This window comes from Balaenoptera acutorostrata, chromosome 2 (assembly GCF_949987535.1).
Source record: "Balaenoptera acutorostrata chromosome 2, mBalAcu1.1, whole genome shotgun sequence".
NCBI lineage: Eukaryota > Metazoa > Chordata > Mammalia > Artiodactyla > Balaenopteridae > Balaenoptera > Balaenoptera acutorostrata.
The window spans coordinates 63,430,094-63,449,574 of NC_080065.1; the positions used below are offsets into that span (position 1 = coordinate 63,430,094).

At 42.3% G+C, this 19,481-nt stretch overlaps 1 protein-coding gene across 1 annotated transcript in view; it reads left to right on the top strand.

Moving 5' to 3' along the window:
* The window catches only part of SV2C (synaptic vesicle glycoprotein 2C), a 243,105-nt gene that overhangs the window by 199,403 nt on the left and 24,221 nt on the right, over window positions 1-19,481 (top strand). The window contains exons 5-9 of the mRNA XM_007175894.2: window positions 9,254-9,387; window positions 9,873-9,962; window positions 14,814-14,924; window positions 15,376-15,464; window positions 18,394-18,552. Coding sequence (XP_007175956.1) covers window positions 9,254-9,387; window positions 9,873-9,962; window positions 14,814-14,924; window positions 15,376-15,464; window positions 18,394-18,552 — 583 coding nt within the window. The remainder of the gene's footprint in view (window positions 1-9,253; window positions 9,388-9,872; window positions 9,963-14,813; window positions 14,925-15,375; window positions 15,465-18,393; window positions 18,553-19,481) is intronic.

The following is a 19,481-nucleotide window of genomic DNA, read 5'->3' on the forward strand; positions in this document are numbered from 1 at the left end:
GAAATACAGAAAATAGCATCATATTTCTCAGTGATTGACTAGACACAGGGAGGGAAGAGAGTAGAGGCTGGCTTCCACATTCCTGGTCTGGAAGGCTGTGAGGAAGGAAGGTTGAGCACCTCCACCCGGGCTGGGGCCTTTCACAAAGCATACGATGACCACAGACATCAGGAGCTTGAGATGATCAGAAGTCTGTTCCCTGGGTGAGGTTAAATTGGATACAAGTGAGCAATATCCGGCTATGGGGCTAATGGAGTGGACCTCTCCAGACTCATATTTCCATCCACTGATCCTGGAAGCAGGGTGTGATGTCCCCTTCCTTGAGCTCCCAGGTCATTGTGATCACATGCATTTCCTAGCCTGTTAGAATGGAATTTTTTTGACATAAATGACAAAACTCTAAGGGCCATTTTGGGCCTGAATCATGAGCTAAGCAGCTGTTTCGCTTGTCAAGCGTTAAACGATTTGTTCTGGATCAGAGGCTACAAGGCAAGAAATGGGGCTAGAAAAACAGGAGCAGGTAGAGAAGTCAACAGTTAGTGGAGATGTATGAGTGTGACCTTTGGCACCAGCAACAAAGAACACTCAGGCTGACCTCTGTTGTCATAACACGGGAAATATTACAGCCCCTTCCTCATCCCCACCCTAGGGAGAAAAACTTTCTCCTAAGAGTGGATTCCATGAGCATTTCTGTGCTCTGTCATTAAAAATCTGCTGGAAATGAAGAGAGAGCTTTTATTGATCATGAGCAAAATCTTGCTGACACCATGTGCAAAGAACAAAGAGAAATCTTTGTCTGGAATAGAATAGGGATCACGAAGTTGTTTGGAGCACTGTTTAGAAAAAAATAGTTTTTTAAGGACAGCTGATTTGAAAGCAGATTGACTGATTTGCTAATATGGAGAATAAGTATCATTTTGCTACAAGTTCTCTACCAACCTTTGGGCACTTGTGTCAGTACAAACTGTGGTTTAGAAGTTTGTTTTGTTCTGTTCAATTTTGAAAGCATTCCATTTCTTACCATGGATCTATACTCAGGAGAGGTTTTCCTGTGGCTTCATCTGGTCCAGGCACAAGATCTTAGAATCAGAGAGAACCTGAGCCCCAGAAAGGGCTTTAGAGTCTATTAGTCCAACCTTCTACCTAATGTAAGAATTCCCAATATTTATTTTTGTTTGCTTTTCAGTTTCCTAAAACGATGCCTGTTCACAAAATGAACATAGTTGATTTATTATTATTCGTCCATGGACATCAGCTTGTGTAAGACTTTATATATTAATATAAGTCTGCAAAACATATACAGTTCCTTTTATGTGTATAAAACAGAGAAGGAAAGTTAATGCGTGCCTATATGTGCTATAAGGTAATAAATATGAATATATTCAGTGTGTATTTACAGAGTAATGAGCTGCCTTTATATGCATTTATAAGCTTCATTTGTATATGGTCAAAATTTGACTATCCTATAGGCTATTGTGATATATATTTATATAAAAATTTTTGATAAAATTTCAATTGACCTACATTATTATTATTTATTATTATTATTATTTCTTTTTTGGCTGCGTTGGGTCTTCGTTGCTGTGTGCAGTCTTCCTCTAGTTGCGGCGAGCGGGGGCTACTCTTCCTTGTGGTGCTCAGGCTTCTCATTGTGGTGGCTTCTCTTGTTGGGAAGCATGGGCTCTAGGCGCGTGGGCTTCAGTAATTATGGCACATGGGCTCAGTAGTTGTGGCTCACGGGCTCTAGACCGCAGGCTCAGTAGTTGTGGCGCACAGGCTTAGTTGCTCCACAGCATGTGGGATCTTCCCGGACCAGGGCTCGAACCCGTGTCCCCTTCATTGGCAGACGGATTCTTAACCACTGCGCCACCAGGGAAGTCCTTGACCTACGTTATCATAGTACTAGTACTATATTATTGTCTGTCTACAAAAGAAAATTCCAAAGGACCTTTGTTTAAAACAGACACACACATCTCTCTCTCTCTCTCTCTCTCTCTCACACACACACACACACACACACTTTATGCTGTCAGCTTTTTTCAAACCCTTGGACTCATTTCTGTCAGTGAAGCTTGGGAAGCACCATGCTTGAATGAGTCTTACTTGCTTTTACCAGGAACTCTTTCTGGAAAGGCCGTCTCATTCTTTCTTTTCATATTTGGAGCACTCACAGCAGATACACCCTGAAAAATAAGCCCATAAATTTCTGCGTTTCAAAAGCCACCAGGCAGTGTGCTTCTTCAAAAGTGTGGTTAGGATCACAAGTCAGAATCAGGAACCAGAAGCATAATGTGACTTCCTCCTGCTGTTGACTGCTGGCTCTGTGCATTCCAAATGGTAGAACCAGAGCTTGGAAACAGAAATAGAGAGACCAGCAAGAAAGGTCAGCTTGTTGCCCAGGCCTGCTCTTAGAGACAGATGACTACGACAGTTAGTTGCACCCTCTCCCTGGGGTGTGTAATTCCAGTTGAATTGGCTCTCACTTCTTGAATGCATGATTTTGTGCTGCAGGCAGATCCCCACGAGCTCCGTGTGTGTGTGATTTCTTTGTGTATCACTGTTGGCAATAGCGCTTGTGCCATTACCGCTCAAGATGCAACTGGCCTTGGCCTGAGAATCCAAAATCAGACTATGACTAGAGATACAGGTTTAAAGATGAAAGATCTGTGAATATCATTTTCTTTCCCACCCAGAGACACCGAGGCACTTCCTCACTGCTCTCCATAAATGAGCCCTGTAGTGTCAAGGTTTAGATTCGTCAGAGTCAGAATTAACAACGTTAGTTTAGTTCTGAAAATTGTATGGATGGTAAATACTGTCACAGTTATCATTCCAGTTTCCTTATCTCCTCTCTTTTCCCATCAGACCTTACATTTCAGAAAAATCAAAGGCTTGCAACTCTTTGAAAAGGTTTTTTCCCCCTCTGAGTAAAAAGTAATACAAGGTGATAGAAAACTCAAAAATTAAATAATGCCAAAGCGAAAGGCCCCTAATAGCTCCCACTCCCTACCTTGAATAACCACGTAAAATAGTTGAGTATCTTTTCCTCCCACTTGTTTTCTAGATATAATTATATAGTTTATGTGTATATAAAAATGAAATCACTACTATTTACATTGGTTTGAAAAGAGTTTTTTTTCTCACTGAGCATGTAACTTGGACAGTTTCCAAATCAGTCCAGAAAAATCTACCTCATTTTTTTGCCGATAGTTATACTGTCTTCTATAGCATGGCTGTACCGTAGTTTATTTACCTATTCTCTTCACCCTTGCTTTCCCCCCCCCCTTTTTTTTTTTTTTTAAAGACTTCGGAAAGTCCCTTTTTTTTTTTTAATGATTTGTTTTTAATTTATTTATTTCTATTTATGGCTGTGTTGGGTCTTCGTTTCTGTGCGAGGGCTTTCTCCAGTTGCAGCAAGCGGGGGCCACTCTTCATCGCGGTGCGCGGGCCTGTCACTATCGCGGCCTCTCTTGTTGCGGAGCACAGGCTCCAGACGCGCAGGCTCAGTAGTTGTGGCTCACGGGCCTAGTTGCTCCGCGGCATGTGGGATCCTCCCAGACCAGGGCTCGAACCCGTGTCCCCTGCATTGGCAGGCAGACTCTCAACCACTGCGCCACCAGGGAAGCCCCCCCCCCTTTTTTTAACAAATGAGAAGCAGGTGAAAAATGTCTGCTGATATTGGCCACAAGGACTGTCCAGCTGCACCTGGTTAAATCTTACGGAGCCACAGATAATACTAGACGTGTGACAACCTGAGCTTCTAGCTGAGGATTAATGTTTCATGCTGATTAGATAGTATTTGTATTTTAAGCCAGTGACAAGTTGAGGGGATAACATTTTATTTCTATGGGAATAAAAGCAGAAATTCATCTGATCATTGTTCCCTTCCTAGGCTTGTTGGCCACTTGAGAAAATGGATTTGGAGCCACTTTTCCAAAGAGAATTTTAGTTGGCTATGTGCCTTGTGAGTGAAGACCACTGACACATAAATATAGGTGATTTATGTTTTAGCTATTGAAAACTGATCTCACCTATAGTATTTATTTTTTATTAATATTAATTAATAATACTGTTTCAGGACATTTGTGTCTTGTACCTAAAATATGCCTTCTTACCAAGGAACCGGGTCATTGAAAATATCATATAACTAGCAATCAAATATAGATCAATAGAGGAGGTGCCAATTCACCAGTGCTTCAGGGACAGAGCCCAGAAAAGAACATGAAAGCCAGCATTCTTCTCCGTGCATCCCGCACTTCTGCCTTGGCACCTTGAAAGATTTCAGACAGTCAGGCAGCTGGGGAGGCATCTGGTTTCTGCATTCAGAGCACATCAGCTTGAGCCTGGTAAATGGCCTTGATTATCATGCAAGACACATAACACTCTTATTAGTGCCACGCTGATGAGCGCTGTGCAGTCACCGCTTTCTGTAATACCCTAATTGAGGTCATTCCTTGCCTGGAATGTACATTATGTTTAGATAAATCCCTCAGTATGATATTTTAATGGGTACTTTAAACAACGCCCAAAGGACAATTAGAACCACTGTCTATGCAAGAATCTTTTTTTTTTTTAAGACAAAAAAGGCATGGTGCCAACGTAAAGAAGAGAATCCATTATACTAAGTGCGGGTGAATATCCTAAAGCAACAACCGCTTTCCCAGTTGCATGTGGCTTGTATCACATTCTAGTCCTTCACTCCATGCTCATGTCTCCCCACTTCCTGATGTTTGTGGTTTGGGCTTTGTGTCGCTCTCAAATGCAAATGTAACTCATCTTGAAATGGAGCTGGGGAGGAGGGGTCCTGAGAATTCACCTCCGAGTAGTTATGGCAGTCGTTGTTTCACTCTGTCATTCTTATCCTTCATTTTTAATCTAGGTAATGGTATTTTAGTTTTACAAAGCATCTGCAGGGTCATTTCTTAAGACCCTCACTGTGTCTACCCCTCATTCAGGCCACAGGATATCATCCATCAGTCTCTCTCCGTAGCGCCCCTCCCATCCCAGGGCATATCCTAAAAGGGGAGTAGGGTTGAACTCCTTTTCTAGGACTCCCTCCTGCCTCTAGGGCTCTCCTTTCTCTCTTAAAGTCAAACAGCTGTAATATAGTAGGAGAGAGTTGGGGACCAGGCATGGCACAGTCAGTCCTGGCTGGTCTCTTCTACTTCTTTAGTACTGATTTGAACTGTATCTCAAACTTGGATGTTAGAAATTTACGAATTTGCTCTCTTTGTTTTCATGGACCCGAATCAGACAAGAAATTTATCAAGGGCTCTTAAGAGAAGACTCCTTGGGATAGGTACCTCCACCCCTTCTGTACTCCCTCTACACTTCCTTTAGAACCTGTTCTAGCATGAGTCATACTATTTATCATGTCTGTTAACACATCTGCCTCTTCTTCTGTACTTTAACTCCTTGAGGGCGGAAAGTAAGTGTTAGCCTCTACATCTCAGTACTGTGGCACAGAGAGGCACTCAATAAATCCCTGGTGGCGCAGTGGTTGGGAGTCTGCCTGCCAATGCAGGGGACACGGGTTCGAGCCCTGGTCTGGGAGGATCCCACGTGCCGCGGAGCGGCTGGGCCCGTGAGCCACAACTACTGAGCCTGCGCGTCTGGAGCCTGTGCTCCGCAACAAGAGAGGCCGCGATAGTGAGAGACCCGCGCACCGCGATGAAGAGTGGCCCCCACCTGCCACAACTAGAGAAAGCCCTCGCCCAGAAACGAAGGTCCACCAACACAGCCAAAAATAAATAAATAAATAAAATTAAAAAAAAAAAAAAGTATGAATGAATGAGCAGAAAGTAAATTAAGGTATCACTAGGCATTAGGGAAGTGCAAATTAAAACCATGGTGAGATACCACTACACACCTATAGAAGGCCAAAATTTAACCAAAAAAAAAAAAAAAAAAGAACTGGCAAAAAGGTGGTGGGAAGTGTGTGAAGAAGCTAGAGCTCTCATATACTAGTGGTAGGGGGGCAAAATGGTACAGCCACTGTGGAAAATAGTTTGCAGTTTCTTATAAAGCTAAACATATACTTATTAAATGATTCAATTTACCCAGTCCTAGGTATTTACCCAAGAGAAAGGGAAAACTTTGGGATACACAAAAACCTGTCTGAAGTGTTTATAACAGCTTTATTTGTAATCCCCTAAAAATGGAAAAATTCCAGCTGTCCTTCAGCTGATGAGTGGGTAAACAAATGAAATATCCACACAATGAAATGCTACTCAGCAATGAAAAGGAGCAAACTATTAAAATGTGCAGCAGTCTGCATGAATGCATTATGCGAAGTGTGAGAAGCCAGATTTTAAAAGCTGCGTACAATATAAATCCATTTATATGACATTGTGGAAAAGGCAAAACTATAGAGACAGAGAACAGACCAGTGATTGCCAGGGGTTAGGCATAGAGGAGGGGTTGACTCCAAAGGGGCAGCAGGAAGGAATGTTTCGGGGTGATGGAACAGTCTGTATCCTGATTATGATGGTGGTTACGTGACTCTGTACATTTATCAAACTCATAGAACAATGTAACTTAAAAAGTAATAATAAATTTTACTGTATACAAATTGCAAATTTAATTTGAAAAAGTAAATCAAAGTTGTTTTGCTGTTTAGTGTGGATTCAGAAAAAATGTCAAAACAGAAGTAGCCTGCAGCGATTCTGTACATGTTCATGTACACATGTAAACACAAAAGGATATGCTTGTGTGTGTGTGTGTGTGTGTGTGTGCGCGCGTGCATTTAACAAACATTTAAAGAACACTTCCTATAGACCAGGACTTGCTATAGACACTGGGGTTATATTGATGAGTAACAAAAGCAGAATTCCTGCTTTCATGGTGTGGAAAGGCATAGACAGTAAACAAGTAAACAAATTAATGAATTCACAGCTTTAGACAGCAGTAAGTGCTGTGGAGACAATAAAGCAGGTCTTGATGATAAGAGTGGGCTTGGGTGTTCGGGCCTCTCTGAAGAGATGACCTTAAACTGAGACCTGGAAAGTATAAAGGAGGCATGCATGTATGCAAATACTCAGGCAGAGCACTCCAGGCAGGGAAAACGTCAAACGCAAAGACCCCGAGGGGACTCCTTTGAGGACAAGAAATACTGAAAAATCCTCTCACTTCAAAACTCATAGAAAGGCTGGCTGACATACAACCTCCATCCTTTCAGTGCATGGCTGGGCTTCCTAGGAAATAAGGCAAAGCCCCTAAAATGGAACTAAGCTTTGTGTATTCAGAGAACTTGAAGCAGGTCGGTGGGATGGACCAAGTGAAGGAGGGGACCAGCAGTAGATGAGCTCAGATACGTAGGTGGGGATCAGCTTCTGTTGCCTCCAGCACTTTTTTTTTTTTTTAATTTATTTTTTGCTGTGTTGGGTCTTCGTTTCTGTGCGAGGGCTTTCTCTAGTTGCGGCGAGCGGGGTCCACTCTTCATCGCGGTGCGCGGGCCGTTCACTCTCGCGGCCTCTCTTGTTGCGGAGCACAGGCTCCAGACGCGCAGGCTCAGTAGTTGTGGCTCACGGGCCTAGTTGCTCCGCGGCATGTGGGATCTTCCCGGACCAGGGCTCGAACCCGTGTCCCCTGCATCGGTAGGCAGATTCTCAACCACTGCGCCACCAGGGAAGCCCCGGCTCCAGCACTTTTAAAAAAGAATTCCTTTATATGAAGCTCTTAGATCAAATGTGAAGTGAACAAGGTATGTTTTCTTAGTTCCATCATATGATTTCCTCTGTTTTGGATATTTGAGACGTTTGAACTTCTGCTTCATAAAACATTGAGAGTAGACATCCCCTCCTAAAGTTTACGTTGTAGTTAATTTAGCAGTCCACATAGTCCTCAGGTATTGAATTCCCAGAAAATGCTTATGAATCTAAGATTGATGTAGCATGTTTATATGATGTAGGTGTTTATATGATTTATCAACAAAGTCTGTGTTTGAGTAAGCATAGACATGCGGACATGTGTGGTATAAGATTCTGCCTCAAATCCCGGTGGAGAAGATTTTGGTGTATAACTTCAGCTGTGTGGCCTTGAGGAACTCATGTCACCTCCAGAATCTCACTTGGCTCCTGTGCAAACAGTGAATGATTATACTACTCTCCCAGGGATGGAATGTAGACTATCTGACTTTTGCTCACAGCAGCCTTCTAAATACCAAGCATTGCAAAAATTAGAATTTTGCCTCACATAATTAATCTATGCCTCCATAAATCTCTTCTCTGTTTCCAATTAGATTTGATATGCTTCATTCTTTCTCCTTTAGAATCATGGTGGAATTTTGCTTTCAACCATTTTACATTCATTCAAATATTGGTTTTCTTTTAGTTCTTGAGAGATTTCCATCGGTATCCCATTTGCTTGTTTTCATTATATTATAATAAAAAACTGTTTAGAAATTTAAAATTCTCTTGATCTAGTGTATGGCATGTGCGTGTGGAAGGGTTGGCAAATGCCAGTTCTTAATCATTGCACTGGTCAGCATGCTGGCAGGAAACCAGTGACACCCTCAGAGGGGGTCGCTGAAAAGAGCTACATGGGAACAGTTAAGAGAAACCAGTACAGAATAATAAAGTACCTCGGAGCTAGTAGCAGAAGGGCATCCTGTACCCACTTATGCCTCAAAGGGCAGGGAGAGATAGGGATCGCCAGAAGCTGATAAGAGCTGTGGTTTCACGAGAAGCTTCCAGGGAATGAGCACACCCACTGTCAAACCTCCACACAGCCAGGAGGAGGGGAGAAGGGAAGCAAGGGGAATAAATATCCTGCACCCTGCTGCCACCCTCTGTTCTCCTGCCGGTGCTTCCTTTATTCAAACCCAACTGGAAGCTGGTGGGCAAGGGGGCCAGTTGGTATGGTCCATAGAGGGCCATTTCCTGGCACATAGCAGAGACAAGAGTACAGAGTGATCTGGAGGAGCAGACAGAAGATACCCAGCCCAGGGGTCTGCTGGAAAAAGCACTGTCATTTACCTTGGCCTTTGGAGTTTGGTTGTTCAGAAATACACCGCATCCGTAGGTGCAGACCCCTTTGATTCCAAGCATTTTTCTTCCCAGCACTGCTGTTGGCCGTCTTCAAGCTGAACTGGTCACTGTGGCTAATGCCCATATCAGCTCATTCTTCTGGGGGTGGTAAGATTTGACTGTGAATCAATTTGAGGTGTGGACACTCACAGTGACGTGGGGACCTCGCTGTCCCAGCAGGCAGTCTGGAGAGGGCCCTCCTCACCCCTCCTGTCTTCCTTTTCCAGGATGGAGCTTCAACATGGGGTCCGCCTACGAGTTTCATAGTTGGCGTGTGTTCATCATCGTCTGCGCCCTCCCCTGTGTCTCCTCAGTGGTGGCCCTCACGTTCATGCCTGAAAGCCCACGGTTCTTGTTGGAGGTAACGCTCATCATTACAAATACGCAAAGAAACCGCATACAGTGGAACGAGTCCCTTCCAATTCTAGGAAAGTATGTTTGCGTCTTCGGTGGTACATTTTTCCTTCCTACTACGGAACCACGGAGGGTTTGGTTTCATGGGGTCATGCTTTCGACAACCAGCATGTGAAAAAGCTGCCTCGTGGCCAGAAAGCACTAATGTTCCTCCTCAAGCAAGTCATTTCCCTCAACCAAGAGAATGTGGCTTCTTGTTTTATAAATGAACCTTACTATCCAGAGGCGCTACGTCTAGTTAGAGGTACATCCCTTGAGCTGCTGATGCACTCAAGGATATCCAAGTAGCCTGTGTGTTCCAACGGGACGAACCTAAATGCATTTGCACCGTTAACACCCAACTGGATCTGACAATACCACATGGTCATTGGAAGATCAGGGAGTGTGTGTGTTTCACCTCCTGGCCCTTCACTGTCTACTCATATTTCTTAGGTTGGAAAACATGATGAAGCCTGGATGATTCTGAAGTTAATTCATGACACAAACATGAGAGCACGGGGTCAGCCTGAGAAAGTCTTCACGGTGAGTACTGCTTCTCAGTGAATCCTCCACACCAGAGGTCGGGAAACCTTTTCTGAAAAGGCCTGGGTGTAAATGGTTCTCTCGCCGCACCAGCCGCTCGTCTTTCATACCTGCCGTTTTCCCTATGCCTGCCGCGCTGCTGTGTATGTGCTGTTCCCTCTGCATGGAATGTTCTTCCGTCCTCTAGTTACAAAATTTACTCTCAACGGGAAAACTAGTCTAAACTAATGAAAATTGGATGCATGGAAGTTTTGATTTTTACCGAAACTTGCTTGCTTTGAGCAGACCAGGTCAAGGGGAGAAGAGAAAGGAATTCCTTTAAATAAAAGAATATCACTTTTAACTTACACCAATTTCAGGGCAGACATCCAGAGGAAGAGCTTCTGGGTATTTGTAAGACGTCTGAAAATTTTTGAGTAAAATATTAAACTTTTCAATGTCTATATCAAAAAAAAAAAAATTGGATGCATGGAATTTTTTGGAAAGAACAATGGTTTTTTTCCCCAGCACCTCCACCGAAATAAAAAAGAACAGTGGTTTTTAAATCCTTTGATATAGGCAGCATAGACAAAAAATGTTTTGTCTAAAATAGGTTTAAAGGGGATATAAGCAAGATCTTCAGTGTCTTATAAATAATATCAATTATAGTTCTTAAAATAAGTAAAATAGTTCCTGATTAAACAGTCCCCTGAAATCTTATTTATTCATTTCATTTTTTAATAGGAAATGGATTTTTCATAGTGTGAAGATAGACTTCAGTCTAGCCTCTGTTCAAATTATCACAGATTCTCAATTAATAAAAATTTTTTCTGCAGTGTAATGGAGAAATGAAGATCAATAATGGATGTCCTCCACTGAGGCCCTGGGAGCCTTTGAGTAGGCCCTTCTTTTGAGTAGATTAACAATAAAGGAAGAATTTTTTTTTTTGGCCGAATCCCAAGGCATGCGGGATCTTAGTTCCCAGACCAGAGATCAAACCCGCGCACCCTGCAGTGGAAGCGCGGAGTCTTAACCATTGAACCACCAGGGAAGTCCAAGAATTTTTTTTTAATAAATTTATTTATTTATTTATTTTAAATTGATTTATTTTATTGATTTATTTTTTGGCTGCATTGGGTCTTTGTTGCTACGTGCAGGCTTTCTCTAGTTGTAGTGAGAGGAGGCTACTCTTTGTTGCGGTGCGCGGGCTTCTCATTGCGGTGGCTTCTCTTGTCGCAGAGTACGGGCTCTAGGTGCGCGGGCTTCAGTAGTTGTGCCTCGTGGGCTCTAGAACACAGGCTCAGTAGTTGTGGCTCACGGGCTTAGTTGCTCCATGACATGTGGGATCTTCCCGGACCAGGGCTCGACCCCGTGTCTCCTGCATTGGCAGGCGGATTCTTAACCACTGCGTCACCAGGGAAGCCCCAAGAATATTTTTAAATTAAAGGATCATAAGGCAAGACGAATCTTGAGATGTCATTTAGATACTCAGTGTCCCTAACCCTTCTCAGCTAGATGAGGATAAACCCTTTATCCAAGACTTCTGAGAAGGTGTCTCTGTAGGGCCTCATTGCCCTGCTAACCTGCTTTTTCTTCCAGAAGGTCTGAGTTACCAAGTTCACTCATGGTCATCCACGTTAATATTACTGTATAAAGGTTAAGTGGGAACACTCTAAAAGAATGGGTAATCTCAAAGTCATTTATATGTAACTTTCCAAGTCATTACATGATTCCACCGTGACACATTTGTCTTTTGCCTTGTTATATCTATTGATACAATACAGTGAATTCACATGCCTTCCTTCTCTCCTTTTTAAGCTTTTCTTCCTATGTGCCTACTTTAAATGTTGTTTTTCAGGGCTTTATTTGCAGCTAACTTCCCTTTTAACCCTACTCACTCTCCTTAGCTTATCTCAGCTACTTCCTAGATCTCTCTCTACTAATGGACAAATCTCCTGAGCTCCAGACGTGCATGTTGAAGGGCTTTGTGGCCATACTCCTATGTACCATAGGCCCTTCAAATTCTGAATTTCTAAATCTGAACTTCTCACCTTAAGAGTTTCCAAACCTCTTCCTTGTCCAAAATTCTATCAGCAAGTACCACCAGCACCACCCAGACCAGAACCCTGAAAACTATCCTATTTCTTTCTTTCCTTTATCTCCAGTATGTCCAAGAAATCACTGTGTCCTATTATCCTCCATCCTAAATATCTCTCATTATTGTCTCTTACCTTTCCACCCTTCCTGCCACTGATTTGGTTCAGCCCTCCTTACTCACTGCCCTCTGCCCTTGCACTATTCTTCAGGAATAGCAAATGCTATGTAGTTTCCAGTACACTCTTTTCTCTCACACCTCTGGACATTTACACATGATATTCCTCCCACTTGGAATGCCCTTCAAGTAGTTGACACACATGGCAAATGACATACTTTTCCATAAGCTCCAACTCAAATTCCACAGTCCATGAAGGCTTTTCTCTCACTCTCAGGTCAACTTGGGTGTTCTGTACAATAGGTCTCTCCCATCTGATATAGATTTCTGTTAGAGTACTTTCTAATTTGTATGGTAATTGCTTGGACGGTGTGATGTTTTATGTTTGCACCTCCAGGGTCTAGTGCCAGGCCTGGCTCCCCATGGGTGCCAGTGAAAGAATGCAGAAACATTGATGAGTGGAGAAGAAGCCTCCCAAAAGTAATATGTCAAGTCAGAATGGCTATCATCAAAAAGAATACAAATAACAAATGTTGGCGAGGATGTGGAGAAAAGGGAACCCTCGTACACTGCTGGTAGGAATGTAAATTGGTGTAGCCGATGTAGAAAACATTATGGAGTTACCTCAAAAAACTAAAAATAGAACTACCATATGATCCAGCAATTCCACTACTGGATATGTATCCAAAAAAACCAAACACACTAATTTGAAAAGATACATACACCCCAGTGTTTATAGCAGCATTATTTACAATTGCCAAGGTATGGAAGAAACCTAAGTGTCCATCAACAAATGAATGGATAAAGAAGATGTGGTATGTATATATAATGGAATATTACTCAGCCATAAAAAAAGAATGAAATTTTGCCATTTGCAGCAACATGGATGGACTTGGAGGGCATTATGCTAAGTGAAATAAGTCAGAGAAAGACAAATACTGTATGATATCACTTATATGTGGAATCTAAAAAATACAACAAGCTAGTGAATATAACAAAACAGAAACAGACTCACAGCTACAGAGAACAAACTAGTGGTTACCAGTGGGGAGAGTTAAAGGAGGAGGAGCAGTATAGGGGTAGGAGAAAGAAAAGGGTTATTATGGTATTATATGAAATCATTTGTGTGAAACTTTTGAAAATTGTAAAGCACTATAGAATTTAATGAATCTTTCATTCAATACAAAAAAAAAAAAAAAGAAGAAGAAGAAGAAGAATACCCCTGTGATTTAAGAAAAGGAATTTTGGAATATCACAAAATAATGCCTACATGGATGATTTGGAGCTGACTCTATTTGGAACCCCAGACATTAACTCAGACATTATTGTCATTAAATATGGACATCTTTGTTTACATAGCCATGAAGAGGCTACTGCCCACCTGGTGTAATTTGAAAGATACCGAGGGTCCCCAAATCACCTCTGTCAGAAGCCAGTCTTGGCACCTGGAGTCTCATGATAGAAGCGTTCCTTTGGATGTTGGCAGACTCTCCAGAAAGATCTGTTCAGAAGTTATCCCTGGCAGGGATAACATGTGTACACATTCCTGTGTCCTCTCTCAGGTGTATCAAAAGCAAGTAGATGTTGACTAACGGGGTCAGATGGGACAGGTCCTCAAAGGAACCATGCTTTTTTTTTTTCTCTCTCTCTCTTTTCAGGCTTCATTCTCTGTGTTGGAAGCATTGCTTCTCCTGACTCTTCGTTCTTTTCCTTAGCAAAAGGAGGCTAGTTTAAGTCATGGATACAGCTTCAGGCTGATCCTCCATCATTTCTTCCCCTTCTAACCTTGAAGAGTCCGTGTTGAGGCTTGTAATTGAAGCTCATTCACTGGACCTCACCTCATGGTCACCTGTGGGTACTTGCTGACCAGGCAGTGTCAGGGGCTGTGGGAGAAGGAAGCAAGGGTCACAGGGATGCTCTAAGAATGGAAGTTTGATGGGAAAGCTTTAAGAACTATGTTTAGGGGCCAAATTCATCAAATAAGTAGATTCCAAAGAAAAGTGTGTTCAATCATTTTAGTCTAAGCAAAGTAATTCTTAATCCAGAAGTGAATCTATCTGGATGTTTAATCTGCTAATGTATGCCTTTTTAAAAAAATTTATTTTATTGAAGTACAGTTGATTTACAATCTTGTGTTACTTTCTACTGTACAGCAAAGTGATTCAGTTATACATGTATATTCATTCTTTTTCATATTCTTTTCCATTACAGTTTATCACAGGATATTGAATATAGTTCCCTGTGCTATACAGTAGGAGCTTGTTGTTTAGCCATTCTCTATATAATAGTTTGCTTCTACTAATCCCAAAATCCCAATCCATCCCTCCCCAACCCCCTAATGTGTGCCTTTTTACTAGTGATTCAGAGAAGGGTATTTTGTTTTCATATTATTCCATTACTACTTCCTCTTCCCCCTCTTCTTTATGGTATTCCCTCCCATTTGTTCTTTTTTTTCCCTGTTCATTCTTTATTCAGTTCTTTTGAGTCTGTGTACTTGCACCAGTGGTCTTATATATGTATGGATACCTGCTTGTGTGTCAAATACCTGCTTCCTTTTTGCTGGAGTCAGCTTTCACTCCTTTAAAAACAAATTGTAAGCCTGGACTCCGCCAACTTCAGAGAAGAGAGCTCAACACTTTGCCCTCTGTTGCTCCTTACAGGTAAACAGAATCAAAACTCCAAGACAAATAGATGAGCTGATCGAAATCGAGAGTGACACAGGAACATGGTACAGGAGGTGTTTTGTTCGGATCCGCACAGAACTGTATGGGGTAAGTAACAAGCCCGTCCTGACTTGCTGGCCAACTTGGTACTTGAGGTTAGTCAGAAACAGGATTGACTGAATCTGTCCCATGAATGGGGTTCTTCCCCCTTCTGCCCAGGACACCCGATTCCTAGAGTAGGACCAGGTAATAGGATCCCCTTGGGATTAGCGGGGTTACCAAGACATTCCCTCTTTGGGGAGGGAAGGTATTAGGCAAGGAGTCCTGGCAGTGATGGGGTACACTGATGTCTTGAGTTACTTTGTCCATTGGAAGCTGATAAATAAAAATTCCAGAAACCAAAAATTTGGTTTCCTATAGCCTTTAGCTGTTACATTGTAAGTTCAAATGATTCCAGCCCAAAGAAAACTCAACATTTTTTATAATTTGTTGGAGGGGGTTGGGAAATGCGGTTGACTAGGTAACTGCCTAAGAAAACTAACTCTCTAATATTTCACAGATTTGGTTGACTTTTATGAGCTGTTTCACCTACCCAGTCAAGAACAATACCATAAAGCTTACGATTGTTTGGTTCACGCTGTCCTTTGGGTAAGTGATACCTAAATTCTTGGTGAGTGAAATCTTTAAATTTCCACAGTGTAACTCCCAACCACGCTGCTCTTTTTCTTATACTGTTTGATGCTGTTAACCTCTACGAAAGAATTTTTTTTTTCATTTTCCATTTGCTGGCAGTTACAGTTTTTATCACCCGGTCATTTAATTTATGCTGTCATAAAGCGGGGGTGGCAAAACCAACAGTGTCTGGAAAGTTTGATAAGCCCGTGAATGGTTTGCCCCCATGATTTCTCCACCCTCCTCTCCTCTCTGGCGCGGCCCCAACCCACCGGCCTCTTTGCTCTTCCTCAAATGTGTCAGAACTTTCTTGAACATGTTCCATCTCGGGCCTTAGTCCTGCCCCCAGACATGGCCTGGCTCATTTCCTCTCCTCCTTTGAGTCTTTCCTGGTGTGTCACCTTCTCAGTGATACCTCCCAAAGCACCTTTTTAAAAACTGCAGCCCCTCAGTACTCCCGGTCCCCTTCTCAGCTTTATTAGTCCCCATCGTAACTTCTATCATCTTCTAATAGACAAAAAGCTTTTCCATTCTTTAAAGAATAAAGAAAGCTCTGTCTTCCTCCTCTGGAAGCTCTGTGAGAACAGGGATTTTAAACTGTTTTGCTCACGGATATATGGCCCTGGCACATAATAAGTGCTCAATAAATAGTTGTCATCGAATGAATAAAACCACCATATATGTGTTCTAAGAAAAGAGGAGGTAGGGAGAACATTTCAGAATTTTAGTTGCAAATGGTTGACATACTCACTTTAGAATATGTGTATACAACTCGATTTTTGCCTAATTTATTGTTTTTTAAAAGCAGGTAGATAATACCCTACACTTTCAGGTCAATAGGCTCTGGTAGAGCCCAATATTTATGCTGCAAGTTCCATGTCTTAACATCCCTAAATGAAAACCAGTGAGTGATGGCAGATGACCAGCCTTTCCCAGTGCTGTGAGTTGTAGTAAAGGGAGAGACCAGGAAGGTAGGGGTTGTTCTGCTGTGTGACTCGGGGACACTACCAAGTTTTAGTTCCTTATTTCGAAATTGACACGGTTGACTTAGAACATGTAAAGTAACTCCCACTCAAGTTCTAAAAAAAACATTGATCTATGAAGGAAGAGAGGGCTGAAAATTAACGAGTATTAAATGCCTACTATGGGGCTTCCCTCGTGGCGCAGTTGTTAAGAATCCGCCTGCCAATGCAGGGGACACAGGTTCGAGTCCTGGTCCGGGAAGATCCCACATGTTGCGGAGCAACTAAGCCCGTGCACCACAACTACTGAGCCTGCGCTCTAGAGCCCGTGAGCCACAACTACTGAGCCTGTGTGCCACAACTAGTGACGCCCACACGCCACAACTACTGAGCCCATGCGCCTAGAGCCCATGCTCCGCAACGAGAAGCCACCCCAATGAGAAGCCCGTGCACCGCAACAAAGAGTAGCCCCTGCTCGACTCAACTAGAGAAAGCCCGCACACAGCAACAAAGACCCAATGCAGCCAAAAATAAATAAATAAAATAAATAAATTTATTAAAAAAAAAAAAAAAACTTCGTCTTTTGAGTACTCACTATGTGCTAGGTACTTGGCATTCCATTTAATCCAAGCAACTACCCAGGAAGGTGGGTACTATCATCATTCCGATATTAGAGATGGGGTGATAACTGAGGCTTTTATAACTTGCCCAAGATCACACAGCTGGTAAGTGGCAAGGCCAGGATTCAAACCTAGCATGTCTACCTGCAAAAGTTATGCTCATAACCACTTCTTTCCCTGCGTAGCTCAGTGTAACTAGGGATAAGCTAGAGCAGTGGTTCTCAAACTTGAGTGTGCATCAGAAGAGTTACACGAAGGACTCCATCCCACAGTTTCTGATTCAGCAGGTCTGGATGAGGCCTGAGAGTCTGCATTTCTAACAAGTTCCCTGGTGATGTTGATGCTGCTGGCCCAGGGACCGTGCTTTGGGTGGGAACCACCGGTTTAGAGCAACATTGTCAGGTGAAAATATGATGTCAGCCACATGTGTCATTTTAAATGTTCTGGCAGCCACACTTAAAGGGAAAAAAAGGAAAAGGAAACAGGTGAAACAAATTTTAATAACATTTTGTTTCACTCATTTTGTCCAGAATATTATCATTCTGACATTTAATCAATATGAAATGATTAACAACTTTATTTTACATTTTTTTCCCATAAGTTTTCAAATCTGGTGTTTCATACTCACGGCGCATCTCATTCAGACTGGTCACATTTAACTGCTCAGTAGCCACATGTGGTTAGCGGCTGCTGTTATGAAGATCACAGCAGTATGACTGAGCTGTAAGCTGTTAGGATAACACACCAGAGGCAAGAGGCAGAAAGTGGGCAGTAACCTGGCTTTTCCAATGAATAGCTTAAATGGCCTTTTTCCCAGCCTTGAACTTCTTTGAGCGTGGGCTCTGCCCCCAGGCTAGCAGTACCATAGTAGTGTAGGAACCAAGAAAGATTGTCCATTAATAAAGAGGTCATTCTTTAAGGGCCCTCACAGTCTGGAGACCCCAGGAGTTTGTAGCTCCAGACTAGGAGATGGGGTTCTTCAGTGCAGCCTAGGGGGATGAGAAGAACATCAGGGCCAGGATGCCATGTGCTGGTGTAGGATGGGGTTCTTATGCATGTCTCTTCCCAAAGGAAGGGTTCAGGAATTACAGACCTGGGGTTCTCCAGGGAAACCCAGGCCATCCCTCTAGCGTGATTGTTGCAGACTTGTGATGAGGAGGGGCCAGTGAGATTACTGTTTGATGGTTCATAATGCTACAGGGGGCGGGTCCTAATCAGCAGTGCTTCTCCAGAAACCACTACCTCTCTGAAAATGACAGGGAGATGGTCATGGCCGCTAGGGTGTCGGCACCTTTACAAACTCACATTTCTTTGTCTTTGCAGGTACTACGGATTATCCATTTGGTTCCCTGATGTCATTAAACATCTGCAGTCGAATGTGTTGAAAGATGTAGATGACCCGACAGGAAAATTTTCAAATTTAACTACTAACTTTACGACGGCAAATAAGATTGTTACTGGACTGGAATGGGACAATGGCAGGTCCAGAAACTTTTAAATCATTTCATTTCCTGCCTGGTCTCAAAGATGTATTTCTTATTAGCCTTCACGGCACTAAAATATGAATAGTTTTTTTAGTTTGTACATGTAGTCATTTTCAGACTGAATTTAAATACTTCCAAATGGCCTTTAAAGAAAAGGTACACGTATATCAGTTATCAGTTATAACTACTTCTGAAACTGAGCTGCTTCATATTTATAAAGAAATGGAATTGACTGGTGTGAAAAGAAAATTCAGAGAGGCCTTGGAAAGCAAGCAAAATAAGTTATGGAAGAGAAGAGTGAAGATTATGAGAAAATAAGATAGGTTATAGCATTATTTAACTCAGAGAGGAAATCTGACCTGTAATCTCATGCCTGTTTTCTATCTCTGGAAAAGAGGACCACTTTTCAGATTTCCTTCCTTCTCCACTATGCTGAATCAAGAATTGGGGTTAAGTTGTATCAGGAAAAGTTTCAATTAGAGAATAGGAATGATTCCCCAAAGTTAAGAGCTTTGAAAATATGGAATAAGTTAGCAAAGGACATTTTTGAGTATGGGGTCTGAAACGCCTCTTGATGAGGAGAGAGAAGTGACTCCAAAGGTGGTTGTGGTTTATTTTTTCAGAGAGGGAAAGGGGTAGACAGGGTCCTTATTTCTACCCATTATTTGTTATCTGAGCAAATAATTGCTGGTATGAGTTCCTGTTGGTTTACATCATTCTTAGGAAATTCTCCCAGTTTCAAAATTAAACTCTAAAAAAATAAATGATCAAAGTTTCCCTGGGCAAAAACTAGTTTGGAAAGATGAAAAATAATTCTGTGGGATGCTTATGATTTGTGTAATGAAAAGGAGAGTTACCAACCCGGAGATAATTGTTTGGATCAGCAATTCAGTGAGGGGCCTAATCCATATAGGATGACCTTCACTC